The sequence below is a fragment of the Pleurodeles waltl genome, chromosome 3_1 (genome assembly GCF_031143425.1).
Source record: "Pleurodeles waltl isolate 20211129_DDA chromosome 3_1, aPleWal1.hap1.20221129, whole genome shotgun sequence".
NCBI classification, from domain to species: Eukaryota; Metazoa; Chordata; class Amphibia; order Caudata; family Salamandridae; genus Pleurodeles; species Pleurodeles waltl.
In genome coordinates this window covers 573425634-573448014 of record NC_090440.1, presented here as the reverse complement: position 1 = coordinate 573448014, position 22381 = coordinate 573425634, and the positions used below count along the sequence as shown (strand labels likewise).

At 45.0% G+C, this 22381-nt stretch overlaps 1 protein-coding gene across 1 annotated transcript in view; it reads right to left on the bottom strand.

Moving 5' to 3' along the window:
* Positions 1-22381, bottom strand: part of LOC138283517 (uncharacterized) — a 471678-nt gene that overhangs the window by 36191 nt on the left and 413106 nt on the right. The window contains exons 69-70 of the mRNA XM_069221456.1: positions 12028-12153; positions 10826-10989 (exon numbers count right to left, since the gene is read on the bottom strand). Coding sequence (XP_069077557.1) covers positions 10826-10989; positions 12028-12153 — 290 coding nt within the window. The remainder of the gene's footprint in view (positions 1-10825; positions 10990-12027; positions 12154-22381) is intronic.

Genomic DNA, 22381 nt, shown 5'->3' with positions numbered 1-22381 from the left:
CATGTGTTCAAACGCAGCCGTATGAGATATTAATGTGCCCTGGAAGACAGACTTTGTCGTGTCCCAGAGGGTCGCCAGAGGCACATCCCCAGTGTCACTTTCAGTAAAATAGTGTTCTAGAGTATCTCTGATCTTACTGCGAAGGGAAGGAGCTTGAAACGCCACCTCATACATCACCCAAGGATGAAGGAATAGAGGCTGAGTGGCATTGGGCACTGTATCTAGGCACACAGGTACATGGTCAGCAGGGCCTTGACTCTAGTCATGGAATAGAGGAGCCGTGGGGCCAGTGTGTTGGAGACTAAAAAATAATCAATGAGTGAATGCGTTTTATGGACATTGGAATAGAACGTGTAATCTCTTTTTCGAGGCAGGAGGTGTCTTCAAGCGTCAATCAGGGAAAGATCAACCATGCCCTGTAGCAGGGCAGAGGGAAGTTGTCCCCCGCCTAGTCTCATTCGTGATCTATCAATGCCTGGATCGAGTGTGGCATTTAGATCTCACCCAGAATAATGGAACTACATGCAAAGTGGGAAAGGGTGTTGAATAATGTGTAGAAAGAATCGGCAGTGGTGGGACCATGGATTGAGGCTAAAGTAACTATGGAGGGGCCTAAGAGAATCCTGACTCCCACCAGATGCCCCTCTGCATCCCTATGAGCAGCCTGGAGTTGAAACGAGAGCCCCCCTATGAAAAACCAGGGAAACCCCTTGTGTTTTAGAAGTATAGGAAGAATGAAATTGTGTAAGATACCAATATAATCGCAGACGTTTGGTGTCGTCCCTAAGAAGATGTGTCTCCTGTAAGAAGGCGACATCGACTTCTCGTTGATGAAGCCAATTAGTCAACGCCCTGCGCTTGATAGGGGAATTGAGATCCTGTACATTTAAAGTAACCATAAGCTAAATGAATAAGAAAACGTCAACCCCAGTGATAGGACCAGCAAGGTCGCTGCATGTCTTCCGATACTCAATGCGTCAAACAACATAGAACAAAACATACCTATAACAGCAAAAAACAACCAAACAGAGGCGCTGAATACATCCATATGAAAGGCCCAGACTCGTCCCTACGCAAGAAGGGACCGCGTGGGCCAACATGAAAAAAAAGGATAATATAACATGAAACAGAGAAAAAAGTCTCCCAGTTCGGAACAGAAAACAGAAGTTAGGGGACGAGTTTCAACAGAAGAACTTTGCTCCTTCCCCAAGATGTAAACACAGAATCAAGCAGCAAGAGTCCACAACATGCATTAGAATCTCATGAGTGCTCCGCTGCCAACTGACTTAATCCGATCTAGTCCCCGGGCAAGCACAGATATCAGGCAGGGGTATCGTCATCAGAAGAGGCTCTATAGTGGATCTGGGCAACAACCCCACACTGCTTGCATGCTTTTTTCTTTTTGTTCTTCGAGTTCGGATATCGCCACCCCCCCTTGGTCCACCAGGAAAGAAATAGAGGTTTCAGGGAGATTTTCACCGTCTTGGGGAGGTGATAGGCCAAGTGCCTCTCCGGCCTCCACTGGTGGTACGTGCTGCCACTCGTTTATCTTGGTAAGTAAAGTGTAGGCGCAGAGGAAAGCCCCATCGATATATGATCTTGTGCTCACACAGATGCAGTGTGACATTTCCGGAATTCCCTACATCTAGCTAAGGCATGGGCGGACACATCTTGATATAAAGATAGGCTGTTGCTCCTGAAGACCATGGGTTCCTGTTGCCTGGCCGCCTGCATTACTTTCTCTTTGATGTGAAAATAATGAACCCTGGTGAGGACATCTGGAGGAAGGTTCTTCTGCTGCTGGTACAGTGAAAACACCCTACGTCTGCGATCAAGAAGCACTGGCTGATCACAGTCAGGGCCCAGGAGCTGGACGAAGAGAACCTGAACATGAGTCCCCAATTCCGACATGGGGACAGCCACGCTAATTCCCCTGATGGGAATGTTATTACGTCGAGACCGATTCTCCAGGTCATCCAATTTGTCTTGCAGAAAGTTGTAATTTGTCTCGAGTTTCTCAATGCATGTTGTGCGGTCTACATTCTCCAGGACCTGGTCAGCAGAAGTCGATTTATCTGTGGTTGAGTGAGAGTCAATCTGTTGGACTGGTTCGTCAAGGTCTGAGAGGGTGCGCGTAAAATCTTGGCGAATCATGTCGATATCTTTGTGGAACTCAGTCAACAAATGTTGCATATCCCCTTTTGTCGCCGGACCCGATTGTACGCTGAAATTTCTAAAAGCTGGTTGGGGGAAGAGATTCGTCCCCCTGCGACCGAGTGGTTAGACCATGTTTTTGAAGCAGATCTTTGATGGAAGTACTCCGAGGGGTTTTAGTTTGATTGGTTGCCATGGCCTATATAGGGCTTAAGTGACCCGTGGTGGTCAGGAACACCTCTCGCACTGAACCAGGAATCCTCAGGAAAGCTAGGATCCCCATAATGATCACGTCAACAGGGCCACAGTGTCCTTTTGGGAGCATGAAAGTTCAACAAAAACTGCACTTGTTAGCAATGCAGGCACAAAGAGCAACAGTTTGGGCAAGAGAATATAGAAGGGGTGCAAATGGGCCAAGGCGCCACTGCTGGAACCAGAAATGGCCACTAAGGTGTAAGACGTGCCCAAAGCTAGCTCCGCTTTCCCGCTCTTTGGCAAACAGGAAAGAAAGTACCAAACATAGTGTCACGGCCCAAAGTTAATAGCAGCAGAATGTGATGACAGCCAATGATGACACCTTTCCAAGGGAGGGCCTGGTAGTTCCTGACCTCCAATTTTCTTATGAGTGTGAGAGAGAGTGATTGATCATTATTCCTTTTCACTCTCCAATGTAGTTTTTAATTTTGGCCTTCACCCATCGTGGTCTAATAAAATTGTTACCCTGAGGTTTTGGGTCCTGAGCCAATTTTAGTTATTTTTCACTCCTTGTTTCTTTCTTCCAAACTCACTCTTGGGGTCTTGGCGTCATCGATAAAAGATCTCCGGCAAAGAGCCCCCCCTCGGGGGTGCCCGTCAGACATTGCAGCGCCGTTCTGATGAGGAGCATAGCCGATGATGAAGCATGACACCCAGTTGGGTGTGTGAGGACTCTTGCTCCTAAAAATAGGACTTCTTTGTGTCTCTTCTCTCTTTTGTCATTTCTCTCTTGAACAGTGTATCATTACTTCTGTCGTATAGGACACCCCAGGGACTACATATCGGAGAGGGCAGCCAGCGGAGAGCGCAGTAGGGGCCCAATGCATCACCACGATCACGTGGCCCAGCGCAGCAGCAGGGCCCCAGGGGCAAAGCTGTACTTCAGTTAACTTGGGCGTCAGGATGCTCTGCCGCACACAAGGCCAGCAGCTTCACACTCCACCCCCTCCACCTCTGTCAGATCAGGTCGCCGGGCTGCCAATCCACCTTGGACATCCCCAGCTGCCTGCATTCAACTCCGGGCCCATCCAAGAGATGACTACGCCCGCCCGGGCTCCTCCTCAGTGTCCCACACCATTGTCACTAGGGCCGCGGTCCAGTGGAACGGCCCAAACCCGGGTGGCCCACACCACAAGGCCAGCAGCTGCCTCAAGATGGCCGCGCCCTGGGCCCGGCCGCCGGGTAAGTGAGGCCAGGCCAGCCACACATCCATGCACTCCGGATCCCCCACTCTTCTCCACAGGGGTTGTTAGGTACTAAATTTCATCGGGGGGTGTCGGGGAGTGTGGACCCTCGCTACAAGTCGCACTCGTTAAGGGGGGAAGCGAGCTCCGAGGGGGAACTCAGGGAAGACACGTCTTGCCGGGTCTCCACCTTGGCCATGCCCCCCCCAAAGGATCCCCTTTGTAAGTATTTTTATTTCACTGAGCACATGTGGTGGAGTATACCCTTCTTCTGTAGTTTATTTTTCCTACATCAATTGGGTATAAAAACACACCAAATTCACATTGTGGGTCTATTTCATCCTTCTACACTTAATACCTTTTTTGTTTATTTATTTATTTTGTTGCTTCCAGGAGTCCCATATATTATTTGGTCCTGATGAGATCCCATGTCCATTAGAGGGTCGCAACTTCATCGATTGTGCCAAATGAACCTTGTGGGTCAAATCTTTAAGTTTTAAAATGGTCTGTAACATATAAATACATATAATTGAGGTAGTTTGATGTAATTCGTAAACCTATTTTGTTTTTTTGCTGTTATTTATATCATTGGTTTGTGTGGGTTCGGTCTCACTTGGGACTACTGCCCTGCTGTGCTGTCCTGCTGTATGCTGCCCGCTACCGTCTTGCCTGACTGAGGAAGACTGGACCTGCATCTGTTGAGTCCAGGACTGCCAGAGTGACTCCAAGGGCTAGTTGTCTGGCCTCCTAAGTTGAGCCTGAGGTACAGAAGGATTCAACAACGTCACCCCCAGCATCCGGCTTCTACCATCTGTGAGTCTCCCCTGCCAAGTCATGCCACCCCAGGCCTGGATCTTTGGAAGTAGGCTAAGGTACTCTACCTGCCTCTGTGAATCCAGCGGAACCTACACGCCTCGTCTGCGGTACAATGAAACCTTGAGCATAACCGACATCACTGCTATTGTATGGATCAGAACCACTGCAAAGACCTGTATCGCATTGAAGCCCATTGCCGATGAACCATCGAAGTGTAATGCATCCTCAGCGCAAGCCCTCACATTCCTTGTTGACAGCAGTCTCAACGATGGGGCTAGACTACGTATTTCAGGCTTGCAGTCCCTTGGAACGGATATATAGCCTCAACTGCGTGATGCATCCTTGACATCGGAATTCACATTGACCCGTGTCAACAGGATCCTTAGTGATGATGCAGGTCTTTGCATCATAGCCTTAACGCATCTCTCAACTGATGCATTGCTCGGGCTGCATACTGCATCCTCGACGTGGATCCTCACAACGCTCTACAACCTAGTATTTAAAGTACTCTTTTCAGTGGGCCTAACTGGGTTCCTGTAGCTGGCCCGCATACTTTCACGGTTGGCCTGAGCTTGTGACTTTGTCCCAGTCTGGCACAACCAGATATCCACTATTGGCTCTTTGTGCTTTTTGACTCTATTGTTACTAAAATACTTCAAACTGAATATCTCTGGTTTTACTGATTGGATTGTTTTCCTTTTGGGCTTGTTTTATTTATAAAAAATTACTCTATATTTTAACTCTTTTGTGGGCTGCTTTTGTGGTGTGTTTTCACTGTGTTTCTGTTTGAAGTGTTGCACAAATGCTTTATGTATTGCCTCTGAGTTAAGCCTGGGTGCTCTGTGCCAAGAAACTTGAGGGCTGAGCACAGGTCAATTTAGGGTTTGCTTATGACTTCACCCTGAGAAGAACTGCAGTTTCTGCTTGGGAAAACAGTAATCCAATTTCTTACAACTACTAATAGTCCTCTTCAGATAAACTGCGACTGTAATAGTGGTCTGTAAAATCGCTAGTAATCTCAGTCACTTTGCCTACAATATGTACCAGTAGCAGCTCAATCCCGAACGGCAAGGCAAGATTCAGCAGCAAGATTTCCTTCATAAATAGTGCAGACACAGACACAGACAGCAGAACAGAAGGAATCATGCTGCAAGGCAATGTTTTAATGAAAGGTAATAATGATTCTACATTGAAACAAACAAGAACCTTTTTACAAGGGATACTGTAAAGTCCAAAGAGCAAATCAAATCTAAGATGGGTTCGAGACACACATGGAGTGTAGAAGGGACTGTTGTGGCCTGGGTCTCCTCTGAAGGCCAGCACGTATGAAGATATGACTAATCCCCAGCAGATCCTCAGCCCCTCTAGTCTCAAGAGTGTGCAGATTACAGAGTCCTAGTCATGCACTAGTGGTAGAAGGATTCTCTGTGAGTATACCTATGACTTGTGCCTAACAGCTGCTGACACAAGACTCAGGGGGCACTTCTTGGAGCCAACCAATGTTGGCACTAAGCCAAACTTGGTTGGGGGCTTTTTCATTTTGGCAACATAGGCCCTCATTACGAGTTCAGTGTTCCTGGGACCACCCTGCCTGCTGTGGCGGTTCGACCTGATCACCAGATTACGAGAATGGTGGTCAGACCACCACAAGACCACCGCAACCATCAGGATCTTGGATCCCGCAGTGGTAGGGAAAGCCATGGTCAACCATACTGATCACGACCTGCCATTCCACCAAGCTTTTCATGGCGGGACTCCACCATGAAAAGCTTGGCAGTACAGCAGGGAAGGGTCCCCAAACAGGGCCCCAGGGTGATTTTGCCCATTGGGCAATGTGGCTGAGGGCACATTTTGTGCTCCCCCTATGCCTGCACTGTCAGGGCACACTGTTGCCATGTATGTTGTGCATGGAAACAGTACTCCCAAGGTGCATCAGGCGCTGCACTGCGGCAGCATGTGCTTCAGGCTCACTTTCTGCACCTAAGCATGTCGCTGCAGTGACACGGCCGCAGACACTACCACCAGCTCAGTAGTAGTGTTGTAATATGGCAGTGGGGAGGCCGCTGGCTTGGCAGCATCCTCCCAACCACCGCATTGGCAGTCTGGTGGTCCGACTGCCAAACTCCAAATTGGGCCCATAGACTTTCTTCCGGTCATCAGCTTAGAGCTGAACCTCTTCCCAGGGCTGTTTATCCTAAAGTAGATTTAGGCACTGATTTAGTTTCTCAGATTTATGGGATTCTAACAAGAACATTTTGTGAAATGAAACAAAGAACCTAATCCAGAAAAGGGAAATTTGCTACTAAACAGCACTTATAATCAATGCACATATAATCAAAATGTAAATGTTACAGATTGAACAACCATAGATCATGCGCAGGCATATATTTTTGGTGCACATGAATACAACGTGCGGCACTTGTGCACATGTTGTACACAAACTTAAAGTCACAACAAAAGATGAATGGAAGAAAGTTTGGTAGAGAAACCAATTTGATTATGCTCAATGGGAGAGTAAAATAGAGCAGAAGGGCAAGTAATGCAGGTTACATTTTAGTCAGGAAACTATATTTTTTAACCACCAAATTCAGCTATAAGACATATGGCACCATGCACATGCTCAAGAAGAGCCACTTTCAAATTTGTCATTCACCAATGTGCTTTTTTTAAAGTGCAACATATATTCCCGGGAGAATCCTGTGCTATGCACATATTGTGCCTGTTATGTAGTCTTTTTTTTGCATAATGATGGTGTTTTGAGCATGACTCATCTTGAGAAAACCTTTTGGCTGCTCCAAGTAAATCATTGCCAATTAGAGGAGATTATGAAGAAATGCTACATGAAAGTTTATCCCTTCAAAAAACCCTGCCATTGATCAAGAGAACGTATGGCACAATCCAAGAGAGTATGATCTTTGATGAATAGCACTGCACCACTCATAGCTCTGAGAGATTTTCAACCAGAAGTGGCCAATGACCTCACATCTTTCTTAGGCCTTCATTGACATCTGCTCCCCTCAGAGAATTTTCACTGCACTGATGATCAGATAGACTATAAAACAGCAGTGGTTACGTCCATGCACAGGTGTTGCTTATTGGTTATGAACCCTAGAGTAGATAATAATTAAGCTGGTATCCGCTCCAGCAACTCCTTCAAAAAGTCTTTTTATACTCAGTCACTAGGGAGATCACTCCAGGTTACCTCAGGAAAAGGTATTACAGGACCTAATGACATCAGGGGCCATATTACAGACGTGCACCAGGGGCGCAATGGGCATGTGCACCCACTTTGCGCACCCCAGGGCACTTTGGTATCACAGAAGGGCCCGCAGACACTTGTGCGGTCCCTTCCATAACACCAACAGGGCTGGCACACATATAGCGCTAACGCTATCACCAGATGGTGTTCCCTCATTTGCATGGGGGCCTGGCCCCAAGCAAATGAGAGAATCCCTTTGCCTCGCCCACCGTGCCATATTATGGATGCTCGTGCAGAGAAATAGAAGCTGTCAGGAGGAGCACTGACAGTGCACCCCCTGCCATCAGGGTGTGCACCCCCTGCCTGATGGTAACAATCTGGAAGGAGAAATGGGTGTTGTATGGACCCCCAGACATACCCTTGCACTGCACCTGCCTGCAAGGGGATCTTTAATCCCCCTTAAAACTGCAGGTGGGTTGCTCCTGCACAGTGAAACATGGAGCAGCTTTAAAGCAGCCACTCTATATTTCACAGGAATGTGCTGTCTCCAGAGCAGCAAGGGTTTGGGGCTGCCCTGGGGGCAGTGCATTCATGCTAATAAGGTGAATATTTCTTGTTTGCGCCGAGTGCACCTTTTAAAAGGTGCACCGGGTGCAAACAATGAAAATGCGCCATTTATGTGATACGGCCCCAAATGGTCACAAAAATCCAATGAAGCTTTGTGTAGGCTAAGTGGAGTCCACAGCTCAGCATGTATTAGTGAGAGCCTCTAGCACCAGTGAGTACCTGCACTACATTTGGAAACCTTAAGGACTTTTCAAAAGCAGTTCAGACTCTTGTATATGGAGTATAAGTATTTCTGGTGGAGCACCTTGATATACAATTCTTTTTTATCAATAGCACACAAAGGGTATTGCTATAGGAGCACACAGGATCAGGACGAATGCATCTGTGGTACCTGTTGGACTGGGCCCTAGCAGCAAGATCACCCAGATTTTCCTTTTCCTTTCCTAAACCCATTTTTATTGGCTTTTAGGGCTCTGTACACTTTACTCCTGCTAAACAGTTGTAAAGATTTTGCGCTCTCGCTTAAACATGGTAAAATTAGCATACACCTGGTTGACACATTTAATTTACTTATACATCCCTGGCAAATGGTTCTAAATGCACCCTGGGCCTGTAAATTAAGTGCTACTAGTTGACTGCAGCACTTGTGCCACTCACTAAAGTAGATTTGTAAAACACGTCTCAGGCCTGCCACTGCAGCCTGTAGGGCAGTTTTAACCTTTGAACCTTTTACCATGCCCAAACCTTCCTTTTTAGTAATTATAAGTCACCCCCAAGATGGGCTCTAAAGGCTCATAGGGCAGGACCCATTGTATTTACAAAGTAACATATGTGTGATTATGTTCTATATGTCCTGACAGTCAAAAGCACCTAAAATAATTTTTCGCTGTAGCAAGTCTATCGCTACCATAGATTATCACAGGGTTACCTTATTACACCTGATAAGCGATTCCCCAAGTTTGGGAACAGATGGAGAAATACTTCTTCCATTCATTTGAAATGTAATTTACAATCCTCTTTAAAGGTAAAGTCGGATTTTAACTTACTATTCTGAAAAGGACACTTTTAGAAAGTTGCCATTTTCCTGCCTAAATCAAATGTGCCTGTCTGCCAGTGTCCAGTGTCACATGACTGTAAATGCCTCTCCTGTGGTGTGGTGTGGTGATGTGTGTATTCCTTGCATGAATGGGGACAAAAGGGGCCTGGTTTAGATGGAGTGGGTCTTACTGACAGAATTTCTGGAAAGGATTTGTGCCATGCCCTGCTTATTTTTATTTTTCAAAGGACCCTGTCTGCAGCACATCCAAAGGACCCTGACACCAGGCCTGCCCTTGCCTTTCTCACCCTAGACAGTTTGGAGTGAAAACCCAGGGGAAGAACTGACCAGAACCAGTTTCAGAGTAGGCCAGGGATTCTGCCCCCCCACCACACACAAAGCTGGCACTAGGTATACATGTGGCACCTTCACAGCCTCTCATTAGAACACTCCTGGACCTGTGGACAATTCAGAAGGACTGCCCTGCTGTCTGAAGAAGGAAGACTGGAACTACTTGTCTTGAATCCAGAATACCCTGAAGTGACTCCAAGGGTCAGTTGGTTAACCTTCGGTGTGAGCTACAGGGACATAACAAGTTTCTAAAGACCTCCCTGCAAATGCCCAACTGACCAGAACCACCAAGACCTACCTGAGCCCTGTTGCTGGCCTCTGCTGGAGTAACTCCTGATCTCTAAGCAGTGCCCCCTAGGTTCTGGACCCTTGGTTGACTTCAGAGTGTACTGCTCCTGCTTTACACCTACAAAATCTTCACTCCAGATGAAAATTCAGATGTTTAGGGCACTTCACGAATACAAGCATGCTTCTCACATCAACAACAGTCATGTGTTTCTTGCCAAAACGAAGTTCTGATGGTGAGCTGCTTTTCATGCCAAACAGTGACCGCCTGTGTCTCTCGCCAATGCGAAGCTCTAAAGACAGCTGCTCCTCATGCCGACAACAAACGTCTTGCAGCCTCCGCAAATGTGCAGATACAGCTGAGGCCCCTCACATGGACAGTGACTCAAACAAAGTGAACTCTTCACCGGGACTAACCTGGGCCCTGTATCTGACACACGCTCCATTACAGCCTGCCTGAACTTGGGACTTTCACTTGGTCCAGTGCGCTATTTTTACAGGGAACTTTAAAAATGCAGAACTCAGGTTCTATGTATTGGATTTGTGTTGGTTTGTCATTATTGTATTTATTGAATTGTATTCTGTTTTTATAAATTGGTTTGGGATTTTGTTGATGTGGTGTTTTCACTTTATTACTGTTTGAGTGCTACATAAATGCACCTTGCCTTTAACTTAAGTCTGACTGCTTTGTGCCAAACTACCAGAGGGTTAAGCACATGTTTACTTAGTGACTTTTGTAGTTCACCCCAAAAAGAGTTGTGTTTATTGTTTGAGAGGGGCCGCGACCCCTCTCATCTAATAACCCAGTTTCTTAAAGTACCCAATTCCATAGCCTAAAAAGCTGAAGGTACATGATGCTGCAATCATTCTGATTCTAGTCTAGATTCTCATGTACATCAGCCATGACTTCTCTTGTTCTTATCACACATGGGAGTTATAAACAGCATGAAGAAGCTTATGCATGATCTTTACATGTACCTGCAGTGCACCAGGGCAGGTGAATTAACGGGGCATTCTTCTTTCATGTAGTCTCTAACTAGATGTCTAAAATTAATGAGAACATCTGTGGTCACTGGGACTCCATGGTCAGGCCATGCAGTAAAATGGAACTGTTGAACTGAGCGTTCCTCCTTTGTCTTGTTCTGAAAAAAAGTGAGTTTGTACACAATTACCTTACATGTTTATATTATATACCAGATTCTAGCCAAAGGATGTGACATTTTTATTTTAATGACTTTTGCCTAACACACAAAATTTACTTAACAACTGAGGCCCAGATTTAAGAGGGCCTAGCACCATGCCAGCGCCACATTACCGTATTTTTTTTTACGCTATTGTGGCGTTGGAAGGCCAAAAAACGCTGTGCCATATTTACAAAGTGACGCAGTTCATGCATTGTGCCACTTTGCAACCCCTTGCACCACATTATGCCTGTGCCAGGCATAATGTATACAAGAGGGCGTTCCAGCGCTGGGGGGGGGCGAAAAAATTGCACAAAGAGATCTCTTAGATTTCTTTGCATCATTTTTATCTGCATTTTTAACACCTGCTAAGAGCAGGCGTTAAAGGGAAGCTTGCATTGTTTTCAATGGGCCTCTGGGTGCTTTGCAGGATTAGCGTCAACATTTTTTAAGCTTATCCTGCAAAGCGCCAGGCTAGCATAAAAAAGTAAGACGCTAGTACCCCTGACTACCGCCATGGTGCACAGTATTTTAAATACGACACGCACATGATGGCATTAGTGGGGAGCTAAGGGACACAAGAAAAGTGGTGCTACACTAGGTGCAGTGCCACCTTTCATAAATCTGCCCGAGTGCTCAATAAAGGGAGGCTTATGACCAACTAAACAAAAAGGGAGGGAGACGGCTAGAAGGGGTTGGGGAGGGAGGGTTGGACAGGGGCTTAGAGGTCCCCGGGGGTTGGAGGGGCATTGGAGAGGGGAGTGATCTGAGATGGTATGATTATATTATAACCATTTTATGTTTACATATAGTTGCTCCCTATGGAAGACAGAAGCTTGCTGGAACGAGGGGGACCACCTGAAATCAATGATTTGTAGGGGGGAGGTTCAGGATTGAAGACAGTGTCCATAATGACCTGGAGCGAGGTGGTCGCCCTAACTAGAACATAAACGTGCATGGATTCCCATATTTATCAAAAACGATATCCAGAGCACTTACATTAATCACCAGCAAATGTCTAACTGTCCAGTCAGGAAGCACAAATTCCGCAGTCAGTATCACACGTAAATCTTCAAAGGTCATGGCTTCACGAGTGACTTTGGGCCAATAATGATCACATTTTACCTAGAAAGAAATAACATATTATCAGGCATTACACACTGTTATACCTAACCCCTTACTGTTTAGTTTTTTACATGGAAATAATATGAGAAAGCAGAACCTGAGGTGGCTTGAGATTAAACAGTGCACTGGAAGCACATTCAGAATTCAGTACATTTAGAAAGGAGGGATTGGAAATAAAACGAATTTGTATCTTCGGTTCTCCATCCTGATTTATACTTATGGCCTTTAGAATAAAAAACAGACGACGGAACACAAAAGGGATGGATGGAAAGACAGGGAAGGGTGGAAGGAAGCAGGGCTGATTTGAACATATTTGCTAGGGTTACTTTTGAGTCATTCCTGGAAAGGGCAAACTACATTCGTTTTCGGGGAGGGAAGGCAACTGAACATCCCCGAAAATAAATCTTTTTTCTCCATGGAAAAAAGTTAACCAATGCAAATGTATTTGTTTACTGTATTGTTTTCTAGCACTTCTTCACCAAGTGATATTAGAGTGCTTTACAATGTAACATTTACATATTACTAGAACATAATATGTGTACAAGTAACATAAGATTTAAACAATACAATAAACGTTAAAACAGGAGTGAAGGCAGGGAAAATGGGAAGGGGGTGAATATTCGTAATGAGAGGAACATTTAGGAGGGAGAATTGATGTCTCTACTAAAAGAAGGGGAGAAAGTTGGGGCAGTGGATAGATCTGTTAAGTATTTGTCGGGAAGTACTTTTTGAATAGAAAACCTTAAAGTTGCTTCCTGAATTCAAGGATGTTTGTTGGATGCCATTCTTGGTTTGTTGGGTAAGGAGTTCCAAAATGTGGGAATGGTACCGGAAAAAGACTTCCTCACAGCTAAAGATGTTTTGAATTTCGGAGGTTCTAGTAGGAAGGACGTTTTGCTATGGGATTGTCTGGCTGGACTTGAAATTTTCAACAGATCAGATAGGTAACTTGGATGCTCCAACTAAAATGCTTTAAAGGCAATGCATCCAATTTTCTTTGAATTTGATCCAGGCTTATAACAGAAGCTAATGTTGATCTTTCAATATGGGCGAGATGTGGTCAAACTGTTATTTGCCTGAGACTAGGCACTGATGCATACGTTTATGCTTGCACAAAAGTACGTGTGCAGTAATGTATGCTTCCTCAGTTTTAATGTGGAAGAGTATTTACGCATTTCGGTACTCTTGGAAATGTGGGAATGTCAAAGAATTTCTAGAGAGCACTTGAAATTGTTTCTGAAATCAAATAAAGTCAGGAATGGGTATCAAAGTTTAAGAGTGCACAGATAAAAGTAAGCTTCAGACTTTCTTTGCGAGTCAAGCACCTTGCCTTTAGCTGAAGTGGGGAGTAGCTAGCATATCATCTTGCCGCACAAGTTATGAGGACGGGTGCTGGGTTGGGAAAGTTCCCTGCATCTTGTACAGACATGTTCTTCTGTCCTGAGTGCCTGACTGCATGCATATCTGGTATCCTGACTATTTCTTTGACCCTCTTGCATCACACTAACCTTAGCATGCACACAAAGGCCAAAGTTTGTCCATGTCTATTTGAGGTCCTAGAACTGTTCAGTGACCTGGAGAGATGCAAAACCAATGCCCTCACAGTGGACCAAGGACTGCAGTCCCTGTCCCGGAACTGGTGCATAAAGAGGTAATAGCTGCATATCATATTTTGGAAGAATAATAATGTAACTACACCTTTTTGCCTACTTCACAGAGAGTGATGCTTAGCAGCCCCTCATATGTAAAGTTAGCTGTTATACGTTTTTGGTCTCCACCCACACTTCTGACATGAACCTTGCCAAATCACCTTACTTTCTACAACTTAATTTCTCCCTCAATGCCCATCTCCACCAAATCTCCAAAACTAAGATGACTCTACTATCCAACCCTGTCCTTAGCTGGAATAACCTTTTAACGTTTTCCAGGGTGGGAAAGGATGGAATAGGATGGGATGTTGTACATGTAGACGCCTGTGGGCATTCACAAATATGTAAGGGGAGTGGTATTTACTACTGCAGCTTTCACCAAACTGGTGTGCTAGGAATCCTTTAGTGAATTTTCAACAGATATTAATGGAGGTATTTTCTGCTGTAAACATACAATTGTCGACATAAATACCAATATGAATCACATCCATTGCTTCTGTGTTAGACTATGCTGGCGAGACTGGTGGAAGAAAATATCAGACCATTATATAATCATGTATATTAATGCAATGATATTGAGGCATCATTTTTATCCACTGATGATTATAACTTCAATATGTGCAAACTCTATCTAAGACCGAGTAGAGGAATGACAACATTGTGGCTTAGCTCAAGACTTCACTAGAGTTGCATAACACTATCATACATTTTGTGTCACTCAGATTACTGAAACCAAAAAATTAAACTTATAAGCTCTGTGTTTATGTCAAGGGTTTATACAACATCTCTTTTGCTTGCGCTTACTCCCCACTTAGTGTCCAAAACACTTGATACATTTGCACTTTTAGCCTAAAAAGTATTGATAATTTCAACAAAACCCTGGTATAAATCCAAATAACTGATGACTCAGGGCAGATAAAATACACAGACACAGCAGCTAACCTGCACTTTATACCACCTTGTTTGACCACTTAGACACCAGTATCACGGTAGAGGCCAGAATACAAATATTCTCTGATGTACCCATCTTCTCTCTCTGATGTCATCAAATTCTCCACACTTTTTATCTCCGTACTTCCTTTTTCTCCCCCTCCTGCTGACCTTCACATCTACTCTGACTCTTATGTCTGCCTCTCTCTGTAACCTTTCATCTTTCCTACCCTGAATTCCCTATCCCTTTTCTCTTGCACCCTTTCACTCTTCTACAATCTCCATCTTCTGTTTTCTTTTGTCTCTCATCCCTTCAATACCACCTTCCTCAAATTGTCTTCATCTAATTCACTTGCATGCTCTCCTTCTCTCATTTTTTCTTTCCCACTCATAATGAATCTCACCTGTGCACCTCTCATTTTCCCTACTGTTTCCCTTTCCTCTTTTCAGAGCCCTATCCCTTGCTCTTGTTTACTCAGCTCTCCGTCCACACCTTTCCTTGTTTTTCAAAATTGAGGGGGTAGCATACAAACAAACCTCCTAAATAGGATTTAATAAAGGGCAAAGTACAAAACACATTTGGTCCAAGGGTTGGTGCAGATGGGATAATAAGCCTCCTACTACCCAGGGAACCATCAGCAGTGTGTTTAAGCCCACTGTGTCAAATTGTAAATATTAGTGCCACAGCGCACATGACAGTTCAGTTAAAAATTTCAAGCTCAAGATAAGTAAACCATGATCCATATTGTTCATATGTCCAAGATCCAAAGATTATTGAATAAGGGTTCAGTCCTTAATGTGCTCCAGAATACTATATAACATTAAGAAAGGCAACCAACATGTGTTTCCCACTTCAAGTGACTTTTTCAAGACTTAATGGTCTACATCGTATTTCTTGAGCAAAAAGATGAGAATTAGTCTTTCCACTTTATGACTCAAGTAATGCTGTGCAGTTGGGATAAAGGTGTACTAATTATACTAGTAGCCCAAATTGCTGAGCAGTAGAACTCTTCCAGTCCAGTTAAGAGTAACTTCAAATTGTTGGGCTAACGTCATAAATAATACAACTTGCCTTGATAAGCTGATCCTGAAGTGTTAGTTAGACACACTTGTGTCTGTATCAGAAGTAAGTTCTTCGCAGAGTTCCTACGAAGCTATAACTTGCTTCAGGGTTGTTAATCTCCGAAGAATGTCAAATACCTTTTTTCCCCATTATTAGCTGCAAGAGTGCTATTGGCATAAAAGTTGGCCTTGGCTTCACCGACCACTCTTTTGTATACACCTAGTGCTATCTTAAAACTTTTTTATCTGCTTCGGAATAGCCAGTGCGCCGTTTCCTTTCAAGCTTTCATTATACCAACGTGCAAATGGGGAATTACTTTGTCCAATGTTTCAACAGTCCCCTGTTCATCAGCTAGGTAGTTGTCCTTGACTGACTTCATAGGGTCAAAGGTGTTTTAGAAGTGTAGGAGTGATCTCATACTTGCTCTACTCAATTTATACCACACCCTCCCTTTCTTTGTTGATCCCAAAACTAATCTTGGGGAGCAAGGTTGCTTCACCAAAATATGGAAGGCTATAAGAGCATAGTCAGTCTAGTGCAAGGGTAGAATATCCTTCACAGAGTATGCCCAGCCCTATGGGATGGACCAGACTCTAGTTGATATAGACCCAGCACTTCACAGGATACCTGAAGTTCTTTAAGAGGGGTTGAAAGGTCCTCTTCCACCCACAGATTGAAATACCCTAAAACGAATAAATGTGAGCGTGCAAGCACCATATTAGAGAAGACTTCTATCACGGGGGGTCAAGATGTCTATTTGGAAGCCCTGGGGGTCTGTAACATGGAGTGCCTGAGAAAACATTACCTTTCTTTGTTTTCAAAGCAATGCCCAGGATTTCAGGACCTCCTACCGTGTCGAGTTCTAGTGTGGAAAAATTAAATTTTTCATTGTAAATGACTACTCCTCCCCCCTTTTTACCAATACGTGCTTTATGGAATGCTTTAAACCCAAAATGATATGACATGCCCAAATCTGTTGCTGAATCAGGAGTAGCCCAGGTTTCTGTTATAAACAGTACATCCCAGTCCCCCAACTCCAGTAGCAGATGGATTTCCGCAGCATATTTTACTAATGACCTAGAGATGTCAAGGTGCTGCATAACCTTCACAATATCCTCTTCATAAGAAGGCCAGATAGAAAGAGTGAATGCACCTGACTGATGAAAACGATGGAACTGGTGACACAGGAGTTGGAAATGCTATTACTCCCAGGGAAGACCACAGTGAAATTCTATAGTATTTGTGCCACAATTACCGGCAAATAAGCTTGCAACACTATGAATACTTCTGTGGAAGATTGTCAGTAAGAAGAAATGTTAGATATGGAAATTAAAGCACAAGAACTTTGCATGCAAAGTAGTGACAGTGGGAAAAGCCTTTGTCAGACATAGGGCACTAACCACGAAAGGGGTCACTAGGCCCCACCACAAGATAAAGATCAATGAAAATGAGGACATGTTGGCCTGGTCGATCTTTCTATATGGTTAGAATGGTGTAACAATGTGGATGGACCCCTACTCATACACTTGGGCTGCTGAAATATTTTCTGATGCGTTGGGAGCTGGAGACTTTCCCAGAAGGGACAATGGTGTGCTGAATGGTTGCTGAAGCAGTGGAAGAGAGGTAACCATAGAATCGCATTCTTGGAATTTTTACCAATGATTTTTGGTGTTGAAACTATAGGGAAGATTCCTGGCAAATAAAAAGGTGATCTTTTTTGATTGACATTGAAGAGGGCATGAGAGTATAAACTATTGGTGGGTGACAAGTGAGTATTGAAACTGCTGAGGGAGTTGGTGCTGTACTGTTTGAATCGTAACATGTTTTTTCAGACTTTACCTACAAGGCTTAAACAATGAGCTAGCAGATGCTTTATCTGATTATCAGTGGCTTAGGTTCCATTGATGGGTACCAGTCGCAAAGCAGGATGGAGCAAGAATTCCTGGATCTAGAGAGATGAAGCCACTGAATTTAGCTGAGAACTCTCTGATCAAATCAATGAAGAATATGTAGAAACACACATGGATGGAGTAGAGCAAAAAGGAGAGGTAGAGAATTGGAAGGAATGATGGACATAGAAGGAGATGTTATACATCTTTTAATATCACTGGTAGAAAATGGTTTATTACCCATGACGACTGGCGGAAGATGGCAGGCACAGCATTTTATGGCAAATGCTTCTGGGGAATACCATGAATAGTTAGAATGTTGTTCCTGGGTGAAGAGGAGAGACAGTAGGAAACCAGTACTCTCAGAGATTATAGTTCAGACACGATTTGTGTGTCTTCTTGTGAGACTGTCTTAATTAGAGCCATACTTTCAAGGATGCTTTTTTAAGCATGCAGTGTCAGAAGTGGCGAAAGCAAGGAATTATGAGGGGATGCGGGTAGATTTCAAGTTTGAAGAGGGTAGGATTGTGGTGAAGATGGAAAGAAGTAAGATGGACCAGAAAGGGAATGGATGCTGGGTGACTTTGAGGACATCAAGTAATGAGGGAATTTGGCACTAACGGCATATGAAATGTACACAGATGTGTGAGAAGCAGAGGAGGGGTTGGCTATTTGTGCATGGGGGAGCATGGTGATGGATAGACAGGTGCTGTGTATGTGTTCAGGAAGTGCTCACAGCTGGGAAGTTAGCTGAAAAAGGAGCACAGAATTCATTATTTTAGAATGAAAGCAGTGACTGTGGCATATAGACTGCAGTGAAGCATGAAAGTTGAAGAAAATGGCAAGATAGAGGTCTTCAAGAAAGTGGGGGGAATTTGAGATATGACAAGTTGAGGGCTTGAGATAGTATTTGAAATGTTGTAGCAACCCCACCAGGGGAAAACAGGCTCAAGGAAAGCGGAAGGAGGTGTGGAAATGTGACCAGTCCAGAGTGAGATGGGCGTTGGCTTGTGCTATAATGCAGTGATATGGTCAGCCGCCAACTGTTTGGCAGTCTAGTTTAAGATAAAAGAGGAGAGGTGGACAGGATGGATAATATCTGGACACAGGTGCTGCTAGGGACTGGATGGATGTTTTTTTGACACAGCTGCTTCTAGGAGCTTTAAAGCATGCTCATATGAACAAGCTGTACAAGGAAGTAAATAGACAAGTAGAAGGATTTTGCAAAGCACATAGCATTGGAGTGGTGAGTCATGTGGTGGGTAGTGCATTTAATTGTAGGGCCAGTTTTGATAGGTTGGGGTGCACCTCTCATTGTTGGGGATGGTGAGGGAGGTATTGAAGCAATTACAGGAGAAAAAGGATGTGAATGAAAGGGACAGAAAGAACACCTCTGGAAAGGTTGTTTCTGATGGCAGAAAGTGACAGCTCAGATTAAATCAGGGGAGGGATGGGAAGCTTAGGAGAAAGGGAGTATGGACAATGATAAAAAGGAAAGGAAATGAGAGTCAAATGCTGGACTGCAGAAAATAGGATTTTCTAGGAAATACACTAATGCTACTAATAATAAAGGGAAAAAGGGCTGGAAGTGTTTAGGGGAGGTGAGATGGGTTTGGACATTGAGATTAGAAATGTTGTTAGGTTATTAGAATTTGCAGCTAAACTGAAGGTTTGTAAAAACTCTGACCATGCAAGCCATCCCTTTCCCAAAGGGTTTTGAGTTTAAAAGTGAATCCTTCAGCAGCCTATTCCTGCAGCCTAAGCTAAACAATATATTAGGACATGAACTGAAAAGATGGGTGTGTGGCATCGGAAGGATGTCTGCTGCTTCCCCCCTGTTGTTGTCTTTGAACACTGAGGTTATAGCTCACAAACGTAGGAGATCAATAGCAAAAGGTTTTGGGAGTTTTACCTTTTTGGGATAATACCAGGTATTTCAGAACTTAGGTATACAATATAAATGATCCTGCATTAGCCATTGCACTTACAGCCCATGCACAAAGGGCCTGTTAGTTTTTGCCAAGTTGTGTAATTTGTACTATTTGCATTTGAAACGCCTTCTCCTTTTTCAAATTCAGGTTTAACTGAGATTATCAATGTCCTTTGAGTTCTGAAGTACCAACAGAACTTTAATATTTTGATCAAAGAAGGATAGCAGTCTAGTTTAACTGTGCTTGCAGACAGTTTCAGACTGTGATAATATCCAGGTATACATTAAAGCTAATTTGCAACTGTGTGCAACAGAAGTGACCACTCTTGGGCAGACACCGAGGCTGGCTAGTGTAGCGCTTGGGAAGGAGATTGCCCCAGACAGTAAGAGGGATAGTGCAGAGGTTACTCTAGTGTACCTGGGTGACGGAGATATGGTGCAAAGGGCTCACGTAGCTAGCAATACCAAGAAATACAGGCAGTGCATCACCATCAATGGGAAGACAGTGGAGGCTCTGAGAGACACTTAAGCCAGCATGGCAACTATCAGATGTCATCTGGTGACCGCAGAGCAGATAGACCCTAATGCATTCCATCAGTTTATTGTGGCTGACAGTTATGAGAGGCTCTGGTTCCCTTTGAGTGGGAAGGGTCTCAGGTTCCTTGAGGCTAGCTGTGAGTCCATCAATGCATGTGGATTGTCTGCTTGGCAATGGCCTAGAGCACACCATCTGGAAAGGTGTGAGCTCAGGTCACACCTGGAGATGTTGCCTGAGTGGATGTGCCTGACCATACGGTCCATAGCAGCCCAAGAGGTTAGTCAGGAGGATCTGGGGCCTGAAAGAATTGCCCAGGTGCTTGACAAGAAGAGGAAGGGCAAGGGGCTTGGAAAACCCACTCCTGAAACTTCCACAGTCTGGGAGGAAGCTCAGCCCGAGGACGACACCACGGAATCCACAGGGGAAGTCATTTCAACCTGGGAAGCCTACCTGAACTGGCCAACTGGCAGAAGGAAGGGGGACCCACGATAAGAGTTCTACAATGTGCCCTACGCTGGAGGGCCTAAGGCAGCAGGCTGAGGCCCAGGCAGCTGGTGACACCCTTGGTGATCACCTGATGTACTGGGAGAATGGTCTCATGTATTGCAACCCAAAAGGTTCCTGAGCCTGGTGTAACCCGTGTATTTGCGGTCTCCAAGTGCTACAGGGCCTTCTTACTGAACTTGGCTCATGATGTATACCTGGCAGGTCATCTAGGGCAGGACAAGACTTTTGGAAGGTTTGCATTCCACTTTTACTAGTCCCGGATGAGGGTGGCCTCAGTTGTGTTTTGGAGGTCATGTCTTACCTGCTGTGCCAGTGGCAAATCAGGAGGGAAGTGCAAGGCTCCACTGCAGCCATACCCTGTCATTGGCACTCCCTTTGAATGGGTGGGCATCAAGATTGTTGGACCTCTTGCCTCAAAGACAGCCCTTGGCAACAGGTTCATCCTGGTCTTGGTGGAAGATGCCATCAGGTACCTGGATGCTATACCTCTGAGAATGGTGACTGCACCCCTTCTGGCCAGGGCACTGATGGGGATATTGTGGGGTTCCCAAATGAGGTGGTGTCTGACTGTGGGACCAACTTTATGTTTGCATATATGAAGTCCATGTGGAAGGTGTGGGGTAACCTATAAGATCTCCACACCCTACCATGCCCAAACTAATAGGCTTGTTGAGAGGTTCAATAAGACCATAAAAGGCATGATAATGGGCCTTTCAGAGCCCTTGAAGCGGAAGTGGGACGTCCTCCCGCCATTCCTGTTGTTTGCATACAGGGAGGAATTGCAGAAGTGGGTTGGATTCAGTCCCTCTGAACTTATGCACAGGCACCCTGTCAGGGGATCTCTTAGCCTGGTGAAGGAGGGGTGGGAGCAAGCTCCCAAGGAGGCCCCCAGGGTGTGGTCAGCTACATGCTGGCACTCCATACCTAGATGAAGCCCTTCTGGAAGAAGGCTAACGGGAATCTAGAAGCCAACTTGGAAATCATGAAACAGTGGTATGACTGGAAGTTCACTCTAGTTGAGTTTCAGCCTTGCCAAAAAGTGTGGGTGATGGAGCCTGTGAAGCTCCAGGCACTACAAGACCACTGGTCTGGGGCCTATGAGGTCAAAGAGTGCAAGAGTGAGGCCACATATCTGGTGAGCCTCAAGACTCCAAGTAACCCTCTAAGGGTTTAGCACATCGATTGCTTCAAACCCCAGTTCAAGAGGTCTGAGGTAACCAAGGTCCTACTAATAGATGATGGAGTGGAGGAAGAAAGTGAACCTCTCCTCAACAACCTTTCTTCCAAGGAGCAAGGTGAGTCAGTGGAGGGTGTCAGCCTCTCCCCTACCCTGACCTTAGAACAAAAGAGAGATTGTTGCCAGCTGCTGATGAGGTTTGCCTCCCTCTTCTCCCTAACCCCAGGACTCACTAAGTTGTGCAACCATGATATTGATAATGGGGACAGTGTGCCTGTGAAGCATGAAATGTATAGGCCATCTGATAAGGATAGAGCCAGCATAAAGGAGGAATTCTCCAAAATGCTGGAGTTAGGTGTCATTGAGCCCTCAAACACTCCTTGGTCCAGCCCAATGGTGTTGGTCCCCATGGCTGCTCCTCCAGGTTCCACCTGAGAACTTAGGTTCTGCCTTGATTACCGGGGGCTCAACACCATCACCACGATTAACACACCCTATACCCTGACCTGATGCGCTCATAGATCGGTTGGGAGGTGCTAAGATCC